At 41.2% G+C, this 24636-nt stretch overlaps 1 protein-coding gene across 1 annotated transcript; it reads right to left on the bottom strand.

The window, feature by feature from the left end:
* NAAA (N-acylethanolamine acid amidase) lies at positions 1-20759 on the bottom strand. The gene is made up of 11 exons (XM_072624125.1): positions 20402-20759; positions 19141-19305; positions 14049-14175; positions 10563-10653; positions 7535-7611; positions 6357-6529; positions 6003-6065; positions 3636-3702; positions 3220-3248; positions 1905-1985; positions 1-681 (listed from the first exon to the last, which is right to left on the bottom strand). The coding sequence occupies exons 1-10, from the start codon at positions 20650-20652 to the stop codon at positions 1916-1918; spliced, it is 1113 nt and encodes a 370-aa protein (XP_072480226.1). The 5' UTR covers positions 20653-20759; the 3' UTR covers positions 1-681; positions 1905-1915.
* Positions 20760-24636: the final 3877 nt, after the last annotated feature.

Genomic DNA, 24636 nt, shown 5'->3' with positions numbered 1-24636 from the left:
TGATATCATTATAAAACTTTTATTCAATTGTTCAAAATGATTTATCAACATGTTGCCTAGCCTAGCAACCAACATAATCATGGCAGGGACTGGATGGTAGTTTACTATTAAGAAGCAATAAGAAAATAGGTTATTTTTTTAAGTGATTCAAGTCTAGCAGAAATTTTAAACAGAAACTTCATAGAAGATCAGAAATATCAGTTGCATAGAAAAATATAATAGAAATCATGCTTTCATTATACAAAGTGGAAGGCATCATACAGGCTCAGTGTTTGTGCTGGTTAGAATTCTATTTATTCCCTAAACACTTTATAATAGTTCATACATCTTCATCAGTTCACTTTACGAGGGGATAGCCTGGGGTACAGAGAGGTGGATGTCTATGTTTTTATTAACAGCATGAATTCTTGAATACACAAAGCCCACAGCATCTGTTATCTGTCTTTTTAGGATCTTCAAATTTGGACAGATAAAATCAGGGAACATTCTGATTATCATTGGTGAATGAGTTTGAAAGTGAGTTTGACTTTGGTCAGTAGCTGTCATCATTCTTACTAAAACTGGTTTTATACTGGATACAGTAGCACGGTATAATACGGATGTCTTCAAAAAATATTGCAATCCATTCACTTGGGTTTTTTTAAATTGCAGTGCTTGGAAAGTTCAGCTTTTTCTTTTTACCTGATAGAGGGGAAAAGAAACTTTCAAGAATTCATCTTTCAAAGTATCCAGGATTCAAGCAAGATCGAATTTCGAGGAATAATTGGGTTTTGCAGACTTCTCCTAATTAACAGTCATTCAAGGGTACACTCTATATCCCAATAATTAAAGCTAGTAGTTTAAAATCCACATGCTTTCATGATTACAAATGCACTATGTGCTTTCCCATAAGCACAGGGCAAACCAAGTTTTTGCTGAGAGTTCTATAAGTAAAAGAGGTGTGGTTACTCAGGTATTCAGGTTACTTACAGTTACTACAGCTCAGGCTACAGTAACATCTCTGTGGCCAGCCTCACCCAAGACCTATATGGATCTTGGGCTGGTCTCAAGAACTCAGCATAAACTCTCATCCATCATCACCACTTTTCTTAGTTAAATATACAACAAACCTCATAGATTCTGATTCTCAGTTGGAAAAACTCACAAATTGCAAGCCCCATCCCTGAATTTAGTGAGTCAGGGACTGTGCAAGTTTTCTCCCAGGCCTACAATATAAACATGGGAGCTCAGTTTCCGTGTCAATATTCAAAGTAAACGAAAATGGTACAGTGAATAGACTGGTACGAAGACAGGAAGACCCGAGTTCAAATCCAACCTCACTTATTAGCCCTGTGACTCTGGTGGACAAGTCACTTAATTTCTCTTTGTCTCAGTTTCCTCACTTGCAAAATGGAGTTAATAGTAGCACCTACCTCTCCGAGTTGTTATGAGGGTCGATAATCATTGTAAAGCACTCAACACCAATGCCTGGCACATAGTAGGTATATGTAAGTGCTGTTGTTGTTCAGTCATTCCAGTCATTTCTAACTCTTTGTGACCCCATTTGGGCTTTCCTTGCAAAGATACTGGAGTGGTTTGCCATTTCCTTCTCCTGTTCATTTTACAGATGAGGAAACTGAGGCAAATAGGGTTAAGTGACTTGTTTACGACTATTGTTACAGCTAAAAATTCTTCAAGTATTTCACAAATGTTGATTGTCTACAATGAGCGGATATTTGCTAAGAAAGATGCAAAGACAATTGGTTCATTAATCTACTCTTAGGGATCTTACACTCTAGTGGGGGAACAAGACTTTCCCATCTCACGTCTTTCTCTTTGAAAGAGAAAACTCAGAGAATGAAATAGGGGGCATTTCTCCCAGCACTCTTCATGGTTAAGTTAAATTCTCTCCTTTTTTTACTTACGTCTTTCTCCCTCAGTTTCTGATCTGAGTCATGTATTTGTCTGGCTTGGCAGCACTCATTAGTGTTGTGTAAACTGTCAAACTGAAAGACAAAAGAGAAACAGGATTGTCCATGCCTGTCATCGTCTCTGATGAAGATAAAAGCAAAGTAGTCAGGCAACCATCCTCACATAAACCTCTTCTGGGTGAGGGGCCAGACAGGACATCTGGGATCTGAGCACTTCAAATTCAAGGCCCAAGTCTCTAGTGGTAGAACTAATATGAAGCACATAGGACATCTCTCTGCACCCTTTATACACTCAATGATGCTGGAGCAGCCAACTAACTGGTTAGTTCCACCTACTTTGTGTATACCTCTGACACTACTATGATCCTAGCCTTGTAGTTTCTAAGCCTGATCTAACCTTCCAAAGGGCCCTAGCCCAGGAATAACCAAACGCACATTCCAGCTTGTCCCAAGCAGGTTACAGAGTACTGATACCTACCAATTGTGAACAATCTCTTGGCTAAGAACCAAAGAGTTGGGGAAATGGTATAATTATGCAAGGTCACTCACGAATCCATGTATTATATAGAAGACAAATAAATATCTTCAAAGTCCTCCCACATGAATACTAACCCATTTCACCCAAAAAAACCTCTTCACCTGGCAGCTAGGTGGTGCAGTAGATAAAGCACCGGCCCTGGAGTCAGAAGGACCTGAGTTCAAGACTGACCTCAGAGCTAACTACCTGTGTAATTGGGCAACTCACTTCTCCCTGATTGATTCCACAAGAAAAAAAGAAAAGACTCCTCATAGGCTTAAGTCTCTCTCTCTCTCTTTCTCTCTCTCTCTCTCTCTCTCTCTCTCTCTCTCTCTCTCTCTCTCTCTCTCTCACCACACACACACACAGTCCTAACCCCATCTGCAAATATACATATCTGTATACATGCCAAGTATAGGCAGTATGATCTACTAATGCCAAATCTGGAATGAGAAGGACTGGTTGTGATACTAATATGCTTATCATGTAATATCATTATTATCTACATATTACTATTGTAGTTATATACAATATTATTATAGTTATCCGTGTTTACAACTTATTCCCCCACTAGATTGTAAGCCTGTAATAGGGTAAGGATTGTGTTTTCCATGACTGCACATGTACACTCTATATCAGATTGCTTGCCTTCTCAATAAGGGAGAGAATCTAGAACTCAAAATTTTTAAAAAATGGATGTTAAAAATTGTTTTTACATGTAATGGGGAGGGGGAAATAAAATGTTAAATAAAAAACCAGATATTCTTAATCAATAACATTGAAGACACTTACTTGTTCAAAACTGGAGACACTGACAAAACCTGCATTTAAAATGAAAAAACCCTATTATACAGAAATTCTTTGAAACAAAGTTGAAATACAAGTAGGACAGAAGGGGGCTAAGACATGACAGTGACTGGATATAGAGGGTGGAGAAGGAGAAGGAGGACAATTTAGTTATTTTGCTTAAAGAAATTCAGAAAATATCAAAATATTAATTATCAAAATATTAAAAATGAAATAAAAATAAAACTATTTCATCTAGGTAATATTCCAACAGATAATTTTTTCAGTCTTTCTCTGACAACCAACCATATCTGCTATATTTGTTTTCAAATATTGTCATTCTATGGCACTATTTCGTTATATTAGTAGATTTCTGAATCATTTGTACAAAATTAAAAAAAAACCCAACAACCTCAAGGTACCTTAAACAGTGTATCAAAGTTGATATTTTTCTGTCCAGTTGAATTAAGGGCCTTGATAGCAGGTGTTCTGTGGGGGAAATCATTGAATGTTATCTGTCAACAAATCATTAACACAACAAATTACTGAATTACAGAAGTTATAGTAGAAAGGGACATAAACGAGAATCTAGTAAACCTGAAACAGAATGCTCTCCACAATCTATGCAATAAGTGGCTAATCTAGGGATGGCCCATTGGCACAGATTTCATTGTTAGGAAATTTTCCTGATAGCAAGCCCCAATTACCCTTTCTGCAGCTTCCATCTAGGGCTTCGGGGTTGGTTAGGACCCATCTGACCCTCCTCCATGTGTAAATTGGCTAAGCATACTCAAAGATAGCCACATTGTTCTCTTCCCTGGGCTCTGTCACTCATATCTTCAAACAGGGTGTGGGCACAGGGTCCTTCACCATGCTAATTACTTTCCTCTGGATACTCTTGAGCTTATCTATGCTCTTCCAAAAATTGGGCATCTAGAGAACTGACCACAATATTTCAGAAGTAGTCTCCTTAGGGCAGAGAACAGCAGACCTCTCACATCTCTTTATTCCTGATGCTTATTCCTCTCTAAATGCCACCCAGGATTGCATTAGTTTATTTTGGCTATTATAACAATGTAAACTAATACTGAATGTGCCATCCACTAAAATTTCTTTTCCAAACAAACTTATTTAACCATGTCTCCTCTGCCTTCTACAGCTGGGTCTTAATTAGTATGAATCATGAATATACTTATAAAAATGATTTTTTGACCCAAATGTATGACTTTACATTGATCGCTATTCAATTTTACCTAATTAGAGTCAATTCAATTTTTTTAGCCCATCAAAACTTTTTGGATCCTGACCTTTGTCAGCAAGGATGTTTGAAATTTCTCCAAATTTGTATCATTTACAAAGCTGCTAAGCATGCCTTTATTCAGATCATTAACGAAACTGTTAAATAAAGAAAGTGGTCCTGGAACATTCCACTATCAACCACCAAGCATTTACTATAAAGCACCTACCCTACACTGTGTTAGACATCATGCCTAGAACTTGGGATACAAAAAAGAAAAAGGTAGGCTCTGCTCTTAAGGAGAGCATATTCTACTGTGGGAGACAACTTATATTTATCTAAGTATGTACAGAGTAAACATACATTAAAAACCACAAAATAAATACAGAGTAGTTAGGGAAGACAGTAGAGACAGAACAGAAAAGAAGTGTAGGAGGTGGCCCTTGGAGCTGTACCTCAAGAAAAACTGTAATCCCATGAAATGGAAGTAAGGAGGAAAAGCATTCCAAGCATGGAGGATGGCCGGTTCAAAGGCACAGAAACAGGAATGAAATGTTATGTATGAGGAACAGAGAGGAGGTCAGATGGACTAGACTACAGAGCAGTCACAGGTCTTTTGACCTGTGGGATCCATGAATGAAGTTTGGTGGGGGGGGAGAAGAGAACCTGGGCTAGAAAAAATGTATATCTTTATTTCAATATAATTGGTATCTTTGCTATCCTACATCTTTTAATTTATACATTTAACACTATCCTGAGGAGTCCTTAGGTATTGCCAATGGGGTCCATGATGCATTCACAAAAGACTGAGACAAGTCTTGGAGAGTGGGAAGAGGAGTACTGGATAATGAGACTGGGAAGATAAGGTGAAGCCTGAGGCAATAGGGAGCTATTAGAGGTCTTTAAGCAGTGAAAGGTAACAGTTGGTTTTGCCTTTCAAGCAGCTGTGTGGAAGGAAGCAACTTGAAGCTCGGAGATGAATTCAGAGATCCTATAATAGTTAAGGAAGAGATGGGGAGAGGCTAAACTAAGGTGGTGGCGATAAGAGACGTTGTACAGGTAGAATGGTAAGGTTTGGCAACAGACTGGCTCTGCAGGATAAGGGAGACAGAGAAATAGAATATAATGCCAAGGTGATGAACTTGGGAGGCTGGAAGGATAGTGATCCTTTGACACAATAGGGAAATTCAACAGAAAAGAGAATTTGGGGGAAAGATAATAAGACCTGCGGACCTCATTTCCAAATTGATGAGAAATAATTGGTCTTACCTACTTTCGGAATAGTTCTTCCACCAATAAAACTCCCTATTGCTTTTCTCAGCAAAACCAGGTGGCTAGATGTGCCTTTAGCTACATGGCTGCTCTTGAGGCCACCAAAGATACTTTTCTATATCTTTCTTTAAATAGCCATATCACCACCAAGACAAGCCAAACAAATATTCCTGAGAAGACATACTTCTCAGTTTCTATGACTTTCCCAGCTGCTGTGTGAGGTCATCATTTTTAATAGAGAAAAAGTACATCAATTCCCCAGACCCCTGCAGAAATCTACCTGCGGTCATCCCATGTGGGAACTGGTTTCCAGTGATCATAATTTGTCTCAACTCGGAACCACCTACAAAAACAATACATTAAAAAAAAAAAAGAACCTGAGAAAGTGGTCCTAGGCACGCCTTGTAGAGACACATAATTTTGACTACGTAATTCAGAACCCACGAAAATTTGATATAAATGTTAAAATATTAAATGTATTAATTATATTAATTTTTATATTTTAATATATTTATATAAAATATTTAATATTCAAATAGTACAAATATCATAGCTCATCAGGAGTCTATATGAATATGATTGATTCACAGGTATCAGATATCAGTAGGTAGAGGAAGCTCCCAATTGCACTTACTCTCCACGCGTGGGATCAAGAGGCCAAATGTCTGCAGGCCCACCTCTATTTCTTGTGATGACCACCCCCTCCTTGGGGGACACACCCCCAACAATATAATAAACATCTGCAACAATGGGTGTCTTGGCCAGTTTGATCACAGCAGCTTGAAAGTTCTCAGCTTCTTCCAAGGTCTACCCAAAAAAAAGATAAGTGAAAATCATCCATCTTGCATATACTGGGCTCCTACGCAAATAGGTGATACAAAGACTTGCAAAGTAGATCAGTACTTGGTTTATTTATTTGTTATTACAAACTTAATTATAAAAGAATTGGACTTCCCAGATCCAAACATAGAAAAGAAGTCAAATATTGTAAACGCGCAAATACATGAAGTCATCCTTTATGAGATATAAGTAAATTTCATGAAAGAACTCGATGGGAAGCAATAAACCATAGGATAAAGGATGATAAATCATGCCTCCTAGTGACCTTTACAAATTGGTTCAATGAGTTCAGAAGAGAGACTTCAGGAAGAAATCAGCTGTTGATGATACATATAGAAGACATGTTGTTTTTCATCCTTTGTCCTCAGAGGACCAGTGACCTCAGGAGGATGATGTCTTGACTTGCAAGTGAATTGGATTTGAGTGAGGCCAGACTGTGCAAAGTCATCAGTCCTACTTTCTCCTCCAGAGTCACGGGGAGTCTGGTGGCAAGACTTAGGTCAAGATGACTGGTGATTACCCTTGGCCTTTTTTAGCTAAGGTCTTTCCCAGGTCTCAGTTCATCTGTGGCAACACCCATTCAGTAGTTAAAGGCTAGGTAAAAAGTGGGTCAAAAGATGGCCTTGTTTGTCTACATAAAATAATCAGTTTGGGAGGGGAAGACCCTCAGAGTTCCTGGACAGAACAGAAACAATTGCTATATATTACCTTGAGCCATCAAAACCCAAACACTGAAAAAGTTCTGTAATACTTTGTTACTGGTCACCTGCCTCCCATAAGCAAGGTCTTGCTGAAAACGCCAACCCCAAAGTTCTCGAGGACTTTGCAAATACTAAAGTAACTATTTAAGTGCTTGCATAATGTAGCTTCCTCATCTTAGAAACATGCATGAGAAATATGGGACATCAGAATACGAGTGGCAGCTCAGAGGACAAAATTAACAAGGACAGGCTCAGCAGAACACATACTTACATTCCTAACAAGCCAGCTCACAGGAGAATTTTTTCTGAGAAGAGCGGCTACTGCATTCTCCCACCATAAACCTTTATCTACAAAGTTGGGGGAAGAGTATTAGAGCAGGAGCAAAATTTATTGATCACTATATAACAAAATTGATTAAAAAAATAAATAAATAATTGACAATTCTATATATGCTGCTCCAAATTTACTTATTTTCCATTTTATTTCCTGAAGCCTTGGCAGAAGGAGAGCAGTTAGAGGAAGGATGAGTCCTAGTACAGCAATTATTGTGTAACATTCAGTTGCTGGGAGTTACTTCAGTCTGTGTGTTCCAGTAAGCAGGGTACAACAATCTCGTTATACACGTATCTACTAGACAAGTATAATCGATCTCTTCATAAGCATACCCCACCCCAAACTGCAGCAGTTCATGCAAGTTTTACACCAGATCCCTTGTTTACCAGAGTTGTTTCTTTTGTAGGAAAAAAGGGGCTACATAGTGGACCTGGAATTTCATGTGCCTAGGGAATTTCATTAGGAAACTTCTACCAACTGATCAGCATCTGCTTCAAGATGTCAGCAACTTCAAGAGTTTCTTAGGAAGCATCAGAGATTGAGTGACTTGTCCAGGGTCACACAGTCAGTATAATGTCAGTACTTGAAGTCAAGTCTCCCTGACTCTGAGGCAGTTTTTTTTTTTAATCCACCATACCTTATTAATTTCCCTGGACAAAAAGGAGGGAGTTATTTCTAAGAATGAGTACAATGATAGTCACAAAGAAAATTCGAAGTCAGAAGACCTGAGTTCAAATCCCAGCCCTGCTACTTACTACCTGTATGACCCTGAACAAGCCATCTTATGTATATGGGCCTCAGTAAAATGAAGGAGTTGGAGTAAACAGCTTCAAAGGTCCTTCCAGCTCTAAATCTGTGATCTTATGAAAAATGATTCAAAAATGCTCGGACCAAAGAACAGAATTTAGTTTATGAGTTTTAAACAAAAACGTTATTATTTTTTTTAAAAAAGCAGTACTAAGAATTTGGGGAGACACCACACCATTTTAAGGTTCCCGGGAGAAAAGGAGAAGATTGATTGATTTGAAAAGTTCATATAGAAGTCGGTATGATCAACCCCATGACCTGAGACTCCAGAAGAGTGAGAGGTTCTCACGATTACCAACCAGAGGTTCTCATGTTACCAACAGCTGCCATTAATTCTAATGTGGAAAAACAAAAGCAAGGCTGTCTTAAAGAGTTAGCTGTCCTGTGTAGGGAGCTCATTGGTGAAATAAGAATGAAAAAGGATACACAGAAGAGATGAAAAGGGAAAGAAAAGGAGGTGAAAGAGAAAAGATGAGGAAGAAAAGTCTAAAGAAGGCTGATGTGTTTTGTGAGTAGATAATGCTAAAGATCGAAGCGCAGCCTGTGTTTTTAAAGTTACACTGTGGACAAAAGGAAGGGCACAGCTTATATGGAGAAATGAGAGCAGGTGCCCCAGAAAGAGTGGGGCATCTGTTTCCTCTATCAAGGAAAATAACGTTCAGACTAGGACAAGAAGGATTAAGAGGGAATTGAAACCCAAAATAAGTAAGTAGAAGTTCTAAAAAGACGTTGCTTCCCTGAATAAGTCGGAGTCACCCAACTTGGACAAACTATATCTCAGAGCATATCTGGCAAGGGGTACATGGCAGTGTTTATGTGATGGACTGTCAATGCTACAAGAGGGAAGCAGACTAAGATCTCCTCCTCCCACCCCAGAAGGGCAAGCTCAAGGAGTCTAGATATGCTCAACAAATGGAGGCAGAGACAGAGAGAGAGACACACAGAGAAAAAGAGAGAAGGAGAGAGACAGAGACAGAAAAGCACACTGGGACAGAGAGAAAAAGTCAAAGAGACAGAGAAAGAGAAACGGAGACAGAGAGGAACAAAGAGAAACGGAGACAGAGAGGAACAGAGAGAAACGAAGAGAAGGGGGGGGGAGGGAGAGCTCACAATAGTAAGAACTGTCTCTCCTTTTACCTTTTCTCAGCTTAGTGATGCATCCTCTTTGGCACCCCACCCCTACTGTCAACAGGACCAACTAGGGCTACATTATCTCAAAGCAAGAGGCCATGGGGAACAATAAGGGGTAGCTATATCACGTCACAGAGAAAATCCTTCAGCACCGAGCCAGGATACGTTGGTCAGGTGATCCCCAGCTCAGCTCTGCGGGTGACCCCCAGAGGGCTATCCCTACGCAGGCTCTACTCCAACTACCCACTACAAATAAATATGTAAAAATGAAGAACCAACTAGACCAGAAACTGATTTCACTTCTGTCAAGAGTTGCATAAACCGTGCGATCTTGGTAAAAAGACAAAAAAACCCAAAAAACCAATTCTTGCCTCCTCCTCCAACAAAACTGGACTAAAAGTCACAACTGTCGGGGGAAGCCTTTCTAAAATCCTTTGGACCTAGGGAACAGACTTCTCATCCTAAGGTATTTGAGTAGAACATGTAATAAGTTGGTGGGCCAGACTGGGAACTCCCAGGAACAAGAGACCTTCTATAATACAGATAAGCAACATTAGAATATTAGAACAACCTCTAAATCTAGAATTTACAGATTAAAAAAAACTGTAACTGTATTTCAATATAACTGATTTCCTTCATAATGCTACTTATTTTATGTACTATTTTGAGGAAAGCTTTGCCAAATGCCAAAGACACAGAAAAGGTTAAGGGCCTTGTCTTAGGAAGTTGTCTGGGGTACTGAAAGATAGGTTGAGTGACCTGTCCAAGGTCACGCAGCCAGTGTGTATCGGGGGCAGAGACATGAATGGGAGGTTTCTCGACCTTGAGATCAGCCCTCTACACATCATGCTTTGCTGACTTTTAACTTTTTGCCTCCAAAATATGGTATTTCCAGGAAGTTTCTCATTCAAATATTAACCAGGTCTGGCCATGCTTAATTTCCAACACTGACTCTCTTTAGGGTGCTAAAGCTGTAGTCAGAATGATCAATAAGCCTATTAAAATGCATGAAGGTTCACGTGCTTACCTCGTTCATCACCGGAAATCGTAAACTTTTTTGGACTTTGTCCAGTCCATAAACCTACATAACCAACAAATGTAGTCCCTGTGTATGAAATCTGAAACCAAAGAAAGCAAGATTATTCTACAGTTCTTCACCTTAAATACCATAGTATAGATTAACTATGTGCTTCCCTCTTCTCTCCTACTCAATATATTCTTGCAAATTTCAGTAAAAAGAGCATAATTCTACAATGGTCTCTAGAGGAGAAATGCTGGCTGTCACGATTTACCACCTTCCTGACTCTTTTATAAGACAAAAATTAATTAACTGAATTTAAACAATGCTGGAAATGTGAAGTAGTGGGAAGCAACGTGGTTTCTTATTCATTCTTTCTTTATTTCACTCTTATTCACCCGCTAAAAAGATACCAAAGTGGTACCAGTTTGAAATGGTAAATGATGTCCTCTCACCTTAACCCCAAATCAAATAACTATATGATTTTTGGATCACAAGGGGATCTTTGAAATCATACAATCGGACCTTTCAGAGATAAGGAAATGGAGACCCAAAGGAAGGGAAATGACCAACTTCACCGAGGTAGTAAATGAGAGATTTTGGATTCATACTCCTGTCTTCTGACTCCAAATCCTATTACCCCCAAGAATATCGTGTTAGAGAATGGCACCTATAAACGCCTCAATCTTGTTTTGTCCCTGTTGTCTCAACAATAATTTAGGAATAATACCAGCTTCTGTTCCTCTCTCACCCTCTCACTGTGAGGAACAAATGAGAAAATCATAGAGTTCTATTGGGTATAAAATGAGCCCCCTTCACTATCAACCCAGAAAACAGAAAGTTTATCAACTTAGTAGACTAAGTTGGAAGTCAAGAAGCCTGGGTTCTACGAATGGATTTTCCCTGACTCCCTGAATGCTTAGATAAGAGTTCTACCTTCCTCTTGCCAACAATAAAACAGGGACAATCGAACCTACCACTAACAGTGGATAGAACTCTCAACTTGGAATGAGGAAGACCTGGATTCAAATCCCATCTCAGACTCAGACACCTACAGGTTGTAATGTTGGGAAAGTAACAGCCCTCTAAGCCCAAGTTGGCTCATCTGAAAAATGAATGAAACATCTGTCTCACAGGGTTGTTGTAAGGGCAGCTAGGTGGCACTGCAGTGGATAGAGCACCAAGCCTAGAGTTAGGAAGATTCATCTTCCTAAGTTCAAATCTGGTCTCAGATATTTATTGGCTGTGTGACCCTGGGCAAGTCACTTAACCCTGTTTACCTCAATTTCCTGATGTAAATGTAAATGTAAATGACCTAGAGAAGGAAATAGCAAACCATTCTAGTATCTTTGTCAAGGAAATCCCAAATAGTCAAACACAATTGAAACACTGAACAACAAAAGGGAACAAATGATATAGTGTGGGTAAAAGTACATTGCAAACCTCTAAGTGTCATGTTAATGTTGATTTATTATTCCTAACAAACTGTAAAACTTCCTGATAGATGCATCACACCACACCAAGTACCCAACTACACATGTTAGAGATGTTCCTGAAGCTGCACTGAGTTTTTGTAAACTAAATTATATTCTTACTGATTCATAATTCATTTTTGTATATGGGACCTTGAAATAAAGCCAGCGCCAAATTCTTATCTGTCAGAGTACTGTATAATTTTAGTATGTATTAGGGATATAAGTTATGAGAGAAGGAAGTTCCACATTTTGAACTGGACACAGGAGGTGATTAACACATGTTTGCTCAATAAATGTAGCAGATATAGCAGAACAGCATAGCGACAAAAGTTCATTTACATATATTATCTCCATTCATTCTCATAGAAACCCTGTGAGGAAGAATGGATGATATATTCTCATTATTTTGCTGATGAGGACACTACAGTGTAGAGAAGAATTACCCAAATTCAAATGGTTGATCAATGGCTGGACAGAAAGGAGAATCCAAACTTCCTCACTTCTTGGCTTTCTCCTGGACTGCAGGTTTCAGAACCAGAATGGCTAATATTTACGCAATGCTTTCAGGTTTGAGGAGAACTTTACAGATGTTCTCTCATTTTTTTCCTTACAACACTGACAGGGGATGATGACGATATTTAGTTGTGCTCAACTCTTCATGATCTCATTTGCCGTTTTCTTGGCAAAGATACTGGAGTGGTTTGCCATTTTCTAATTAGAGAAATGATTATTTCTCTCATATTAATAACCAATTATTGAAGTAAGATTAAGATTCTCCCTTCCTACTTCCTCATTCAGAAACCAGCCTGTGCTGGTTGATTCAGCCTGTCTTTGAAAGACATTGCTAATTGATGTTCTTCTATCTTAGGTGAGACTCCACCCAACTAGAAGACCTTATAAATAGATTTCAGTCTAGGTGAGATCTTGTCCTTGAGAAATAAGCACTTGTCCTTGGGACCTTCCATTAGAAATTAGAGTGACCCAGCTTATGAAGGGGAAAATCAGCCAGAGCGGCCTGGGTAGAGATGAATTCTTTTGTCCAAACTGCTAGAGGTGGCTCAGTTTCATGATTAGATCACATTTTCTGCAGGAAGTGCTGAAGACTTTTTGCCCACTTCCTCATTAACAGATCCGCCCCCTCATTGATTGTTAACCGATCGGAGTTGATTTTCCCCTTTTCCAAAGGTTTTTTTTAAACATTCAGTGTTCATCCAAAGTACAAGAAAGTCACTGACATCAATCTGCTAATTATTTGCTAGCCATACTTATTAAATTGATTAGTAATTACCCAGAAATTATGTCTCTCAGACTTTTCATATGTCACACTTCTCCAGTTCATTTTACAGATGAGGAAACTGAGGCAAATAGGGTCAAGTGACTTGCCCAGGATCACATAGCTGGTAAGTGTCTGAGGTCAGATTTGAACTCCGGAAGATGTCTTTCTGACTCCAGGCCCTGCACTTTATCCACTGTACCATATAGCTGTCTTTATTATCCTCATTATATGTAGTTTTGGGTTTCGTTTTGTTTTTTTATATATATTCTCTGTTAGAATGTAGGCTCATTGCTAGGAAAAATTATTTCATTCTTTGTAACTGTGTCCCCAGTGCCAAGCAGGTTCCCAACACACAGTAGGCACTTAATAAAAGTTATTGATTGATTTTGATCTGCTCCCCAACACCAAGCATGTTACTTATATTTAACAAAAGTACATACACTTTAACAAGGGAAGATTGAAAGATGTCTCTTTTTTCTATTGGATGTATATTTTTTTTAATCAACAAGAGACTGGTAGTCAACTAGGCTGGCAAAAAAAGTGATTGCTTACTTTTAACTAGTTGATTTGAATGAGAAGAGAGCGTTCACTGGGGTATGAAGTTAAAAGCTGACTTTCCATTTTACAAGAAGACTCTTAACATGTTATCTAGTTCACTAATTTCTATGTTTGATACTGAAAGCACATTTGAATATTGTTCCTCTCACTGAAGTAGTATCAATTCATGCCAGACTCCCACTGTACCTGCCCATTCTTTATGTACTGCACATCAATTGTCAACTTTCTCAAAAAATTTCCAAATGGATAATCCAAGTTCCGACCATGATAAATGTTGCCACTGACATCTTGGGCGATGATGCTGGTGCAGAATCTGAGAAGAAAAGCGAGAGGGATGGGGGAAGGGATCCACACCAACATGAGGAAATGAGAAAGCAAAAAAATGTCTTTGGTTTTTTTTAAAATAGTTTTTCATAAGCAAACTACCTCCTACTTCTTCAGAACTAAAAAATGTGATCTTATCCCTGGTAACAAACCTATATTTACAACTGTTCAGTCCTTTTGAAAGTACAATTTTCTGAGTATTTTGACACATTTGTCATCAATTGAAGTCAACCAGAGTCCCACTCAGATGTGTCATGGAGATAGGGAGGTGAACCTTGATTCTCAAAGATAGTTCCAATATATGTATAACCTATATCAAATTGTTTATTGTTTGGGGGGGAGGGTAAAGGAGGGAGGAAGAAAATTTGGGACTCAATTTTTTTTAAATGAACGTTAAAATTTGCCTTTACATGTAACTGGGGAAAAATAAATGTAATTTTTAAAAAAGATACTTCCAAAGGAACACATGGTCTCATAATTCCTACTAAGAGAGAACTGCCTGGCTGCAGTGACTAAGTATTTCTGTCATATAGCAGTCATCCAGGCTAACCTAGAAAGGTCTATCATAAACCAGTTGGTCACAAGAAAATGAATTTTTGTTTTGGGGTTTGCTTGGTTTTTTTTTTTTTGGTTTGTTTTGTGTTTTGGTTAGAATAATTCCTAAAGACTAAAGAAAAAAGCGGTCTTCATGAAAATGTTTTAAATTTTAAATTGACACAAAAGAGAGGCATTTCAAAGAAAGAAATAGACCAGCCATGCAGCTTGGAATGAACATCTTAGATTTCTTATTTATTTTTTTAGAAGCAAGTTGTATTTAATAGAGATTCCTGGCTTCATATTTAATCCTTTTTTGATTTTTTGTATGTGGAAATGTTTACACTATTAAGTGTTTGTCAAGTTCAATGCAACCAAAAAATTTTTTTTTAAATTCCTACACATTCATCTTCCCTATTCTTTTTATCTTGAAATGTTTGTGTTTGTTAATAGTTGCAAAGGTCACAATAATTTTTAAAAATTTTTAAAAAATTTAAAAAAAGAAAAGAACTGACACTGTAGTAAAAAAAAAAAAATGTTAATTACACCCAAATAATCTGTCTGTTCAATTCAAGTGCGGGCCAGAGAAACTCCAGCTCTGCTTCTTGGTCATTGATTGCAACCTCAGGGTTAAGGAGATAACTGAGTCAAGGAGTACGATGTAGCCATGGTTACTTTTGGGTGTCTAGATACTCTTAACTTCTCTATCTCTTCAAAGAAAGAGGAAAAGGACCCAAATGTACAAAGTGTATGTAGCAGCTCTTTCTGTAGCAGCAAAGAGACTGAGCCAGGGTTGCCCATCATTTGGAAAGTGGCAGAACACATTACGGCAGATGAATATCATGGAATACCAATGGTGAAAACAAAGTCTCAAAGAAGCCTTGGAAGACTTTTATGAACTGATACAGAGTGAAGTGAACAGAATGAGAACAATTTATACACAATACTCTAAAGCGATGAACTCTGAAGGCGTTAAGAACTCTCATCAGTTCAGAAGTCAACCACAATCCCACAGAACTTCCGACAAAGCTTCCTCCCTGCCTCCTGACAGAGGAGCGATGGACTCAAGGTGCAGAATGAAGCACCTGCTTTTGGACAACGCCTATATAAGACTTTGTTTTTCTTGATTATGTATATTTGTAACAATAGTTTTTTTTTCTCTTCCTTTTCCAACAGGGAAAGAAGGGGTGAAAGGAAATAAAAGCTTGTTCATTGAAAAAAATAATTTAAAATTTTTCTCTGGGCATCATTTAATAGTTAATGCCAACAGTGCCACCATGAGCATGCTCTATTGTACATTCCTATACAGTGGCACAGAAACCACTGAATGCAGGCCCCAGGTAGATTTATATTCCTGTGGCTGTACAACTGGCCCAGTCAATGTACACGTACACATGTGGCAGATGGCACACAGACATCATCCAGTCAGTGTGGGGGACATAGATTCTGTTTTCTAACACTCAGGCTTGTTATGGGAAGTATACAATAAGAAAAAGAGGACAGCCACATTTCCCTAGATCCATTTCATAAAAAATATCATTAAATACTCAGTATCCCCAAAAATGCTCCCTCAAAAATTTCTAGATCATTTCCCCTCTAAACCCTTTTGAATTCCAAGACCCCAATGAAGCTACCTCTTTAATTTCTGACTTGTTACAGTACAAATAAAGCGATAATTTGCTTTTTTGCCAAGCTTATATGATTTCCGTATATTATATATATTTAATTTATAAATACAGTTATAGTACAAATGAAAATATAGGGATAAGAATCTAAATCACCTTTTTTTGTGGCAATCAGGGTAGAGTGACTTGCCCAGGGTCACACAGCTAGTAAGTATCTGAGGCTGGTGATCATCTTGACTGCAGGGCCAGTATTCTATCCACTGTGCCACCTAGCATCCCATTTTAAATTATTTTAAGTACCTATTCAAAATCCATTCCTTCATTCAGCCTTCTCTACTTCCTTCCTGTCACCCATCCCTCTCAGTGGCAATAACATCCCACCTTGGGCTTCACATGCATTTTGTTTGATACCTCTCTGAGACACTTGGCACGGATTTTTGTTTATTTTGGCTGTCTATGTGCTTTATGTCTCTGTTAAACAAAAAGAGACATATCGTATCCAGAGCTAGATGTCACAGTGAATAAAGCCCTGGGCCTGAAATTGTTACTGAGTTAATTTTCAGGTATATCTACTCTTTGTGACCCCATTTGGGGTTTTCTTGCCAAACATACTGGAACAGTTTGCCATTTCCTTCTCCAGACCATTTTATAGATGAGGAACTGAGGCAAGCCAGATTAAGCAACTTGTCCAGCCAGTGTCTGAGGCCTATTTGAATGCAGGAAGATGAGGCTACCCAACTCCAGCCCCAGCTTTCTATCCACTGCATCACCTAGCTGCCTCTGGAGTTAGGAAGACTCAAGCACTAGCTGTGTGACCCTGGGGAAGTCACTTACTCTCTGTTGGTCTCAGTTTCCTCAGCTGTAAAATGGAAATAACAGTATTGCATCTCACATGGTTGTTGTGGAACCAAATGAGGTAATATTTATAAATCACTGAAGCCCAGTGGCTGGCATATATAAATGCTCTCTCTCTCTCTCTCTGTCTCTCTGTCTCTCTGTCTCTCTCTCTGTCTCTGTCTCTGTCTCTCTCTGTCTCTCTCTCTCTCTGTCTCTCTGTCTCTGTCTCTCTCTCTCTGTCTCTGTCTCTGTCTCTGTCTCTCTCTGTCTCTCTCTCTCTCTGTCTCTCTGTCTCTGTCTCTGTCTCTCTCTCTCTGTCTCTGTCTCTGTCTCTCTCTCTCTCTCTTTCCCTCTCCAAATGTATATGTATATATGTATATGTATATATATATATGCATATTCTCTCCCTTTCTCTCCCCTAGTGCCTTGCTCTGCACACAAGCTTTAATATTTGTTTGTTAAACTGATATATCGTGTGAGCATTGAGCAGTCATTACTGTTCTAATACTAGCAATATTTCATCTCTCCATTCCTCAGTTTCCTCGTGGAGAGGAAACATGCCATAGTGGTTAGAGTTAGGAAAGTCCTGGGTCACGTTATGAGCTGTGTGACGATAGGCAGGTCACTCATTTCCCTCTAAGCCTCAATCTCCTCTCCTACAAATTAATGATAACACCCATAGTGCCTTCCTCAAAGGGTGGGCGTGAACGTTAACTTTAGGTCATGTATTTCAAGTACTTTGCAAATTTTAAGCACTCTAAAAATAGCAATCATAAGACAAACACGATTGCAATACTCAAAACTGATTATCCAGTAAAATAATATATATGAAGCTGTGCAAACCACAAAGCACTGTAAAAACTGCTGCGACTACGATGTTTTGAATTTTATTAACTATATTAATATTATTTGATAATAATTAATTATATCTCTAGAATATTATGAGCAGGCAGCACGGTATAACAGAGAGAGTATTGGGAATGCCCCAATCCAGAGCCAACAATGCAGCTTGATACCTACCTCCTATCAGAAAGGGGATAGACTCAGGGGGAAAAATATGATAGAATTTTTGGACACAGCCAATGAGGGAATTAATTTTGTCTGACTGTGAATATTTGTCACACAACTCTATTTTTTTCTTTTTTTAATGGTGCACCTACTATGTTGTGTTAAGAAACACTTTACAAATAGTATCTTATTTGATTCTCATAAGTAGGCACTATTAACAGTTGAGAAAGTGAGGCAGAGAGAAAAAAACTGATATAATCTAATGCAGATAGAAGATACTTTACTTTCTCTATTTCTTAGGGTGTGGTCTGTATTTTCTTTCACAATATGACTAATATGGGAATAAGTTTTGCATGACTCCACGTGTATAATCTATATCAAATTACTTGTCATCAATGTGGAGGAATGGGGAGGGAGAGAATTTGGAAATGAAAAATGAATGGTAAAATTTTTTTTAAATGAATGTTAACAATTGTTTTTACATGTAATGGGGGGTAATAAAATATTAAATAAAAAAGAAAGAAAACTGAGGCAGACAGGTGAAGACAAACATATACAAATTTATATAAAAGATATTATTGTACATAAATATAATATATATAATTTATACAAATATATTACATATGACACATACCATATGTGTCATATATAATATATTACTATATATAATATGTAAATATTACAGATAAATATATAAAATCTGATTTGAACTCAGGTCTTTCCTGACTCCAGACCAAGCATTCTGTGCCGCCTAGGGAAGTGAGAATAATTCAGGAACGGCACAGGGGGTGGGGCTGGGGAGGTTTAGAACCATTAGTACTTGAAATGAGAAACGAAAAAGGTTTCTGATTCATTTTCTCTCTCTGACAGCCCAGCTGGCTTCATACTGCAAACGTATGGCCTCTGGTCCTTGTCAGTTTCTGAGGGCTAGTATCTGAAGGGATACTCACGCACTGAACTCATAGGCAAGGTTGATGAGAATACCGTCTCCAACATTTAGACCCAGCATATCACACATTCCTCTGATCTCGCCTTCAAACGGCTGAGGCAGGAACTTGTCCATCTCTGAGGCCACTGGTCTGAGTACATCATGAACCCAATCAGGGACAGTTTTCCTGAAAAAGACACAGAAGCAAATGTTCACTGACCTTTCTGAAAAGCATGGATGGGATATGCAGGTGTTACAGCTTACTGCGTGGCATTGAGCAAAGTACTCACTTGAGCCTCAGTTTCCTCAGCTGTAAAATGACTAGAGAGGCAATTCGATTTAGTGGGAAGGACACCGGATTTGGAGTCAGAGATTTAGGATTAGATTCCAGCTGTTAGCTCTTGGTACCTGTATGACCTCGGCCTCACTGCTTGCTTGATCTCTGGGTCTCAGTTTTCTCATCTCTAAGATGAAGGTGTTGGACTAGACTGGGGTGGGGAACCTGTGGCTCCGACATCACATGTGGCCCTCTAGGTCCTCAAGTGCAGCCCTTTGACTGAATCTAAACTTCACAGAACAAATCCCCTTAACAGAAGGATTTGTTCTATAAAACATGAACTGAGTCGAAAGGCCACACCCAAGGACCTAGAGGAGTGACCTGGAGGCTACAGGTTCCCCACCGCTGAACTAGACCGCTTCCAACGTCTTTTCCAGCTCCAGACCCTAGGATCTGTCCAAGCCCACCTTCCCCTCTTATGGGACTGAATGGAATGCCATTCTCCAGAGGATGGATGCATGGCAAGCACTGTGTACATCTCCCTTTAACCTGTCACCACTTGTCCTCCTACTTAATTAGTAGTCCTTCTAGAGTCATTCCCACCCTTTTTGTATAGGGCTACACACAGTAGGGGAAGAGCGCAGAAGAAAACAATGACAACAGTGTGAAACGGCTCATAAAATTTCAGAGCTGTGCAGATCACAGGAGGAAAAGATTTAGAGATAGAGGAAGCCACCTCACTCAGTCCCCTCATTTTACAGAGGAGGGAACCGAGGCCCGGAGTGGTGGGGCGACTTATCTAAGGTAACACAGCCCGCAGCAGAAACCAGATACCAGCTGCAGAAACCAGATGCTCTGGTTGCGATCGGCGCCTTGTCCACTCCCGCTGCATCGCCCAGCTGGCCAAGCTGGAGTTTCCGTGCCAGGCCCAGCCCCTGCCCAGCTCTGGGAGACCGCCAGCCCGGCTGCCCGCCCCCCGCTGCCCCCGGGCTCGCCCCTCACTGACCCGATGATGGTGGCTAAGGCTGTCCGCAGAAAGCTGGGGTCGAAGTGCCGCAGCACCGGCAGCCAGCGCCTGGGGGCCGCCTCGTCCAGGCTCACGTTAAAGCGAGGAGGAGCTATCCCCGCCGCGGGGCTGACGGAGCTGGCCGCCCCGCCCGCCTTCAGCAGCAGCCCCAGGAGCAGAGCCAGCCCCCAGCTCGCCCTCCAGCCCCCGAGCACCCCAGCCCGGGCTCCCCACACCGCGGCCCCGCTCATGGCCAAGGGCGTCTGGCTCGACCCCAGGCCTGCTAGCCAGCTAGGAAGGAGCGGGGCGGGCGATGGGAGGGAGGAGGGGCATGGGGGTGGAGTCCTGGGGTACCGGGGAGAAGGAGGCGGGGTGGAGCTGGACCCGACAGCAGCGGGCAGCTGCGGGGGAGGGTGGCAGGCGGAGAGCTCCAGGAGCACCCATCGCTTACCCCATCTAATAGCGAAGGTTCACATGGAGACTGGGAGAAAAGGAAAGGAGAAGGAAAGCTCTCCTCCCTCTCGTACATCCACTCACACACACACACGCACATACACACGCACATACACACGCACACACACACGCACACACACACACGCAGATACACACACACACACATACACACGCACACACACACGCACACACACACGCACACACACACGCACACACATACACACGCACACACACATACACACACACACTCACACGCACATACACACGCACACACACACACGCAGATACACACACACACATACACACGCACACACACGCACATACACACATACACACATGCACACGCACACACACACGCACATACACACATACACACACACACACACGCGCACACACACACACGCACACACACGCACATACACACATACACACATGCACACGCACACACACACGCACATACACACATACACACACGCACATACACACATACACACACGCACACACACATACACACGCACATACACACATACACACGCACACACACACGCACATACACACATACACACATGCACACGCACACACACACGCACATACACATACACACACGCACACACACATACACACGCACATACACACATACACACATACACACACATACACACACGCACATACACACGCACACACACATGCACACACACACGCACACACTACCCCCACCACGGTCACTCCCTAAGGTGCAATTTGGACTTTATTCAGGACGTAAATGCACAAATACAGTAATGGATAGAGAGTGGCCTGGGAGCCAGGAAGACCTGGGTTCGAGTCCTACCTCTGACATTATACTGGCTCAAAGTCACACAGACTTTGAGCAAGCCAATTAACTTCTCTGTGCTCTAGAGCAATAACTCTCAGACTGCAACAACCCCAAGTTGCAGAGATGTCCCCCTCTTTGATAGAGGGAGAATTTCTTCATTCAGGCTTTTTTTCTTTTTTTTGGTGGCAGGTACAACGGGGCTAAGCAACTTACCTAGGGTCACACAGTTAGTAAGTGTCTGAGGTCGGATTTGAACTCAGGTCCTCCCGACTCCAGGGCTGGGGCTCTATCCACTTGTCCACCTAGTTGCCTCCCAAGCATTCTTTATATCAGTGAAATATAAGTCCAGGTTCTGTCTTTTTTGTTTATCAGAAGGCAAGAAATAAGCATGCATAAAGCAACTACTATGTGCTGGGTACTGTGACCTCAAGAGATAGATTCAATTTACAGTTGAGGAAACTGAGGCCAATAGGTTAAATGACTTGCCTAGGGTCACTCAGCTAAGCAGGATTTGAACTCAACTGTTCCAGACTCCAGGCCCAGCACTCCATCCACTGCCCCTGTTTATTTTGTATGTCTTTCTGATTAGAGAATTACTATGGTGGCCAGAGCCTAGATTTGGGTTCAGGATGAAACGGTTTCAAATTGAGACTCAGACACAACTTTCCCTGGTCCCTTTCTGAGCCTCAGTTTCCCCATCTGTATAATGGAAATAATAACAGTGCCCTCTCAGGGTAGTGAGGACCAAATGAACTGTGTGTGTGTTAGTAACATCGACTGCCACAGTAGGCCAAGCTAATTTTTTTTTTCCTAAAAGGCAAATTAAGTTTTCCCCTCAGGTTTGAGGCATAGCTTCCTGGTCATTAAAGTAGGAAAGCCCAGCACAGACGCTGCGGGTTCCTTAGACGCAGGGCAGACTTCTAACCAGGTCTGCTGCCAAGGTAAAATGAGAGGTAGGGCAGCTGAGCCCAGAGTTTATGAGACATAGGACCTTGTTAAAGACCATCTTCCTGCTCCTGTTAAATACAGCTCTCCTTGTAAAATGTTAGTTAGCATCTGAGTGTCTCCTTTCTTTTAACTCTCCAGTCTGAACTGCCAGATTGACCTGAGGCAGGACAGCCGACTTCTTTCAGACTGTAGTGCAGTCCTGGGGTGACACTTGAAAGGACAATGTCTGGGCCTCCCAAGCATCCCAGAGTATCTTCTAGAATGGGGGATATGGACAAATGTGCCAAATGCAGCTAAGCTGATTGCTGAAGTCAGCAAATATTTAAGGAGGGGGGGGCATAATGGAGGCAAACAAGTGAATCTACCTGTTTTCTGTGGGACCTCAGGCTACTTGTGGGCTAAGGACTTTGGGCTTTGAGATGATACTGCTAACCTGGGTATCCCCCTGGCCCCCCAACTTCTTTTGACTGCAACAGAGTTTCATCAATTTAAAATGGTAGAGTTCTTTCTTTCCCTTTCTGTCTCTCTGTCTCTGTCCTTCTCCCTCTCCCTCTTTCCTCTCTTTCTCTCTCCCTCCCCTCTCTCTCCCTTCCTCTGTCTCTCCCTCTCTCTATCTCCCTCTGTTTCTCTCAGTCTCTTTCTGTCCCTCTCTCTCCTTCTCCCTCTTTCCTTCTCTCCCTCTCCCCTCTCCCTTCCCCTTCTCTCTGCTGTCTCTCTCTCTCTCTCTCTCTCTCTCTCTCTCTCTCTCTCTCTCTGCCTTCCTCCCCCTCCCCCTCCCCCTTCTCCATGATTTCTCATCCAGCAGGAATGTTGATTGCTCTCAAGCAGCACTTGGAGCACTTGGACTGGCCTGGATGAGCCCCTTGGCTGCCTCTTCTTTGTGTCTCTTACTTGCCCGGAGCATGTCAATAAACAGTGATCCTGAGATGACTATTTCTAGCTTTGGTGGAAATCCTGCCAACTGAAGAGGCCAGGAGCTCCTGGTCCCTCTGTTGGTGCCTACTGATAGAAGGAGGAGTTTCTGCATTGGCAAAGATGACCTCTCGGGAATAAGAGGTTCTGACCTGGCTGGCCAGAACTTCTTGGAGGAGTCTAGGCCATTGGGTGAAGCTGTTCCTGACATCATCACTGGGGTGCATCAGCCCCGGGCATGGATGCCCTGGCCTTTGGGTCCTGGCAGCAGATACAGCAGGCAGTAGCAGGCCTGCAACAGCCTTTAACTCTGGCAAAGACGTGAGCACTCCAGACCAAACAAAGGGAAAAGCATTCAGCCCTGGAGTAAAGGGGCAGGGACCAGCCAGAGAGTACCAGCTTGGGTGGAGGGCAATATTAATAACAAGAAATAGCACCCATATAGGACTTTAAGATTTGCCAAATGCTTTAGATATAATCTCATTTTATCCTGACAGCTCTGGCAGATCAGTGCTATCATCATCCCCAATTTACAGGTGGGAAAACCAAGGCAGATAGAAGTGAAGTGTCTCCCCTAGGGTGATAAAGCTCCTCCCCAGGGAGTGTTTGAGAAATGGTGAAATTGGGGATAGATGCCTTACTCAAGAGACAGGAGATGGAATTATTAGGAGGTGGCTGGTTTCTAAGGATAGGATGGAGTCTCCGCACAGAGAGTAATGACCCTCAGCAGGGGTTTCAAAAGGAACCAAGCTTTGTTATTCCCATCCCATGGGGCTGTCACAGAGCGGGATGAAAGAACATTGAGTCCATGGTGGTGCAGAGCAAATGTTGGCATTGACCCTGGCATTCCAGACAGGGTTCCTGCAAGAGGATAATAATTCCCTCCATGACCTTAGTCCAGGCGACCCTGGTCTGTCATGAAGACTGGCTAGTGCCAGAAGTGTCATTAAGAACCTTTATCTTCCTGGAGCTGCTACCATCATCACTGCTTTATATCAGGAGACCCACTATGCACCACAAATATTTGGCATCACCCGTCAGTTGCATCGGGGAGTTAGGTGGCACAGGGGATAGAGGGCTGGGACTGGAGTCAGGAAGACTCATCTTC

Source organism: Notamacropus eugenii, chromosome 7 (assembly GCF_028372415.1).
Source record: "Notamacropus eugenii isolate mMacEug1 chromosome 7, mMacEug1.pri_v2, whole genome shotgun sequence".
Classification (NCBI taxonomy): Eukaryota; Metazoa; Chordata; class Mammalia; order Diprotodontia; family Macropodidae; genus Notamacropus; species Notamacropus eugenii.
This window is presented reverse-complemented; position numbering and strand designations above follow the sequence as displayed.

Coding starts and splice junctions, on each gene's coding strand:
- NAAA (XM_072624125.1), bottom strand. CDS start 20,652: ATGAGCGGGGCCGCGGTGTGGGGAGCCCGGGCTGGGGTGCTCGGGGGC. Junction 6,530..7,534: donor TGAGCTGGCTTGTTAGGAAT/GTAAGTATGTGT, acceptor TTTTTTGGGTAG/ACCTTGGAAGAAGCTGAGAA. Junction 3,703..6,002: donor CCCACATGGGATGACCGCAG/GTAGATTTCTGC, acceptor TTTCCCCCACAG/AACACCTGCTATCAAGGCCC.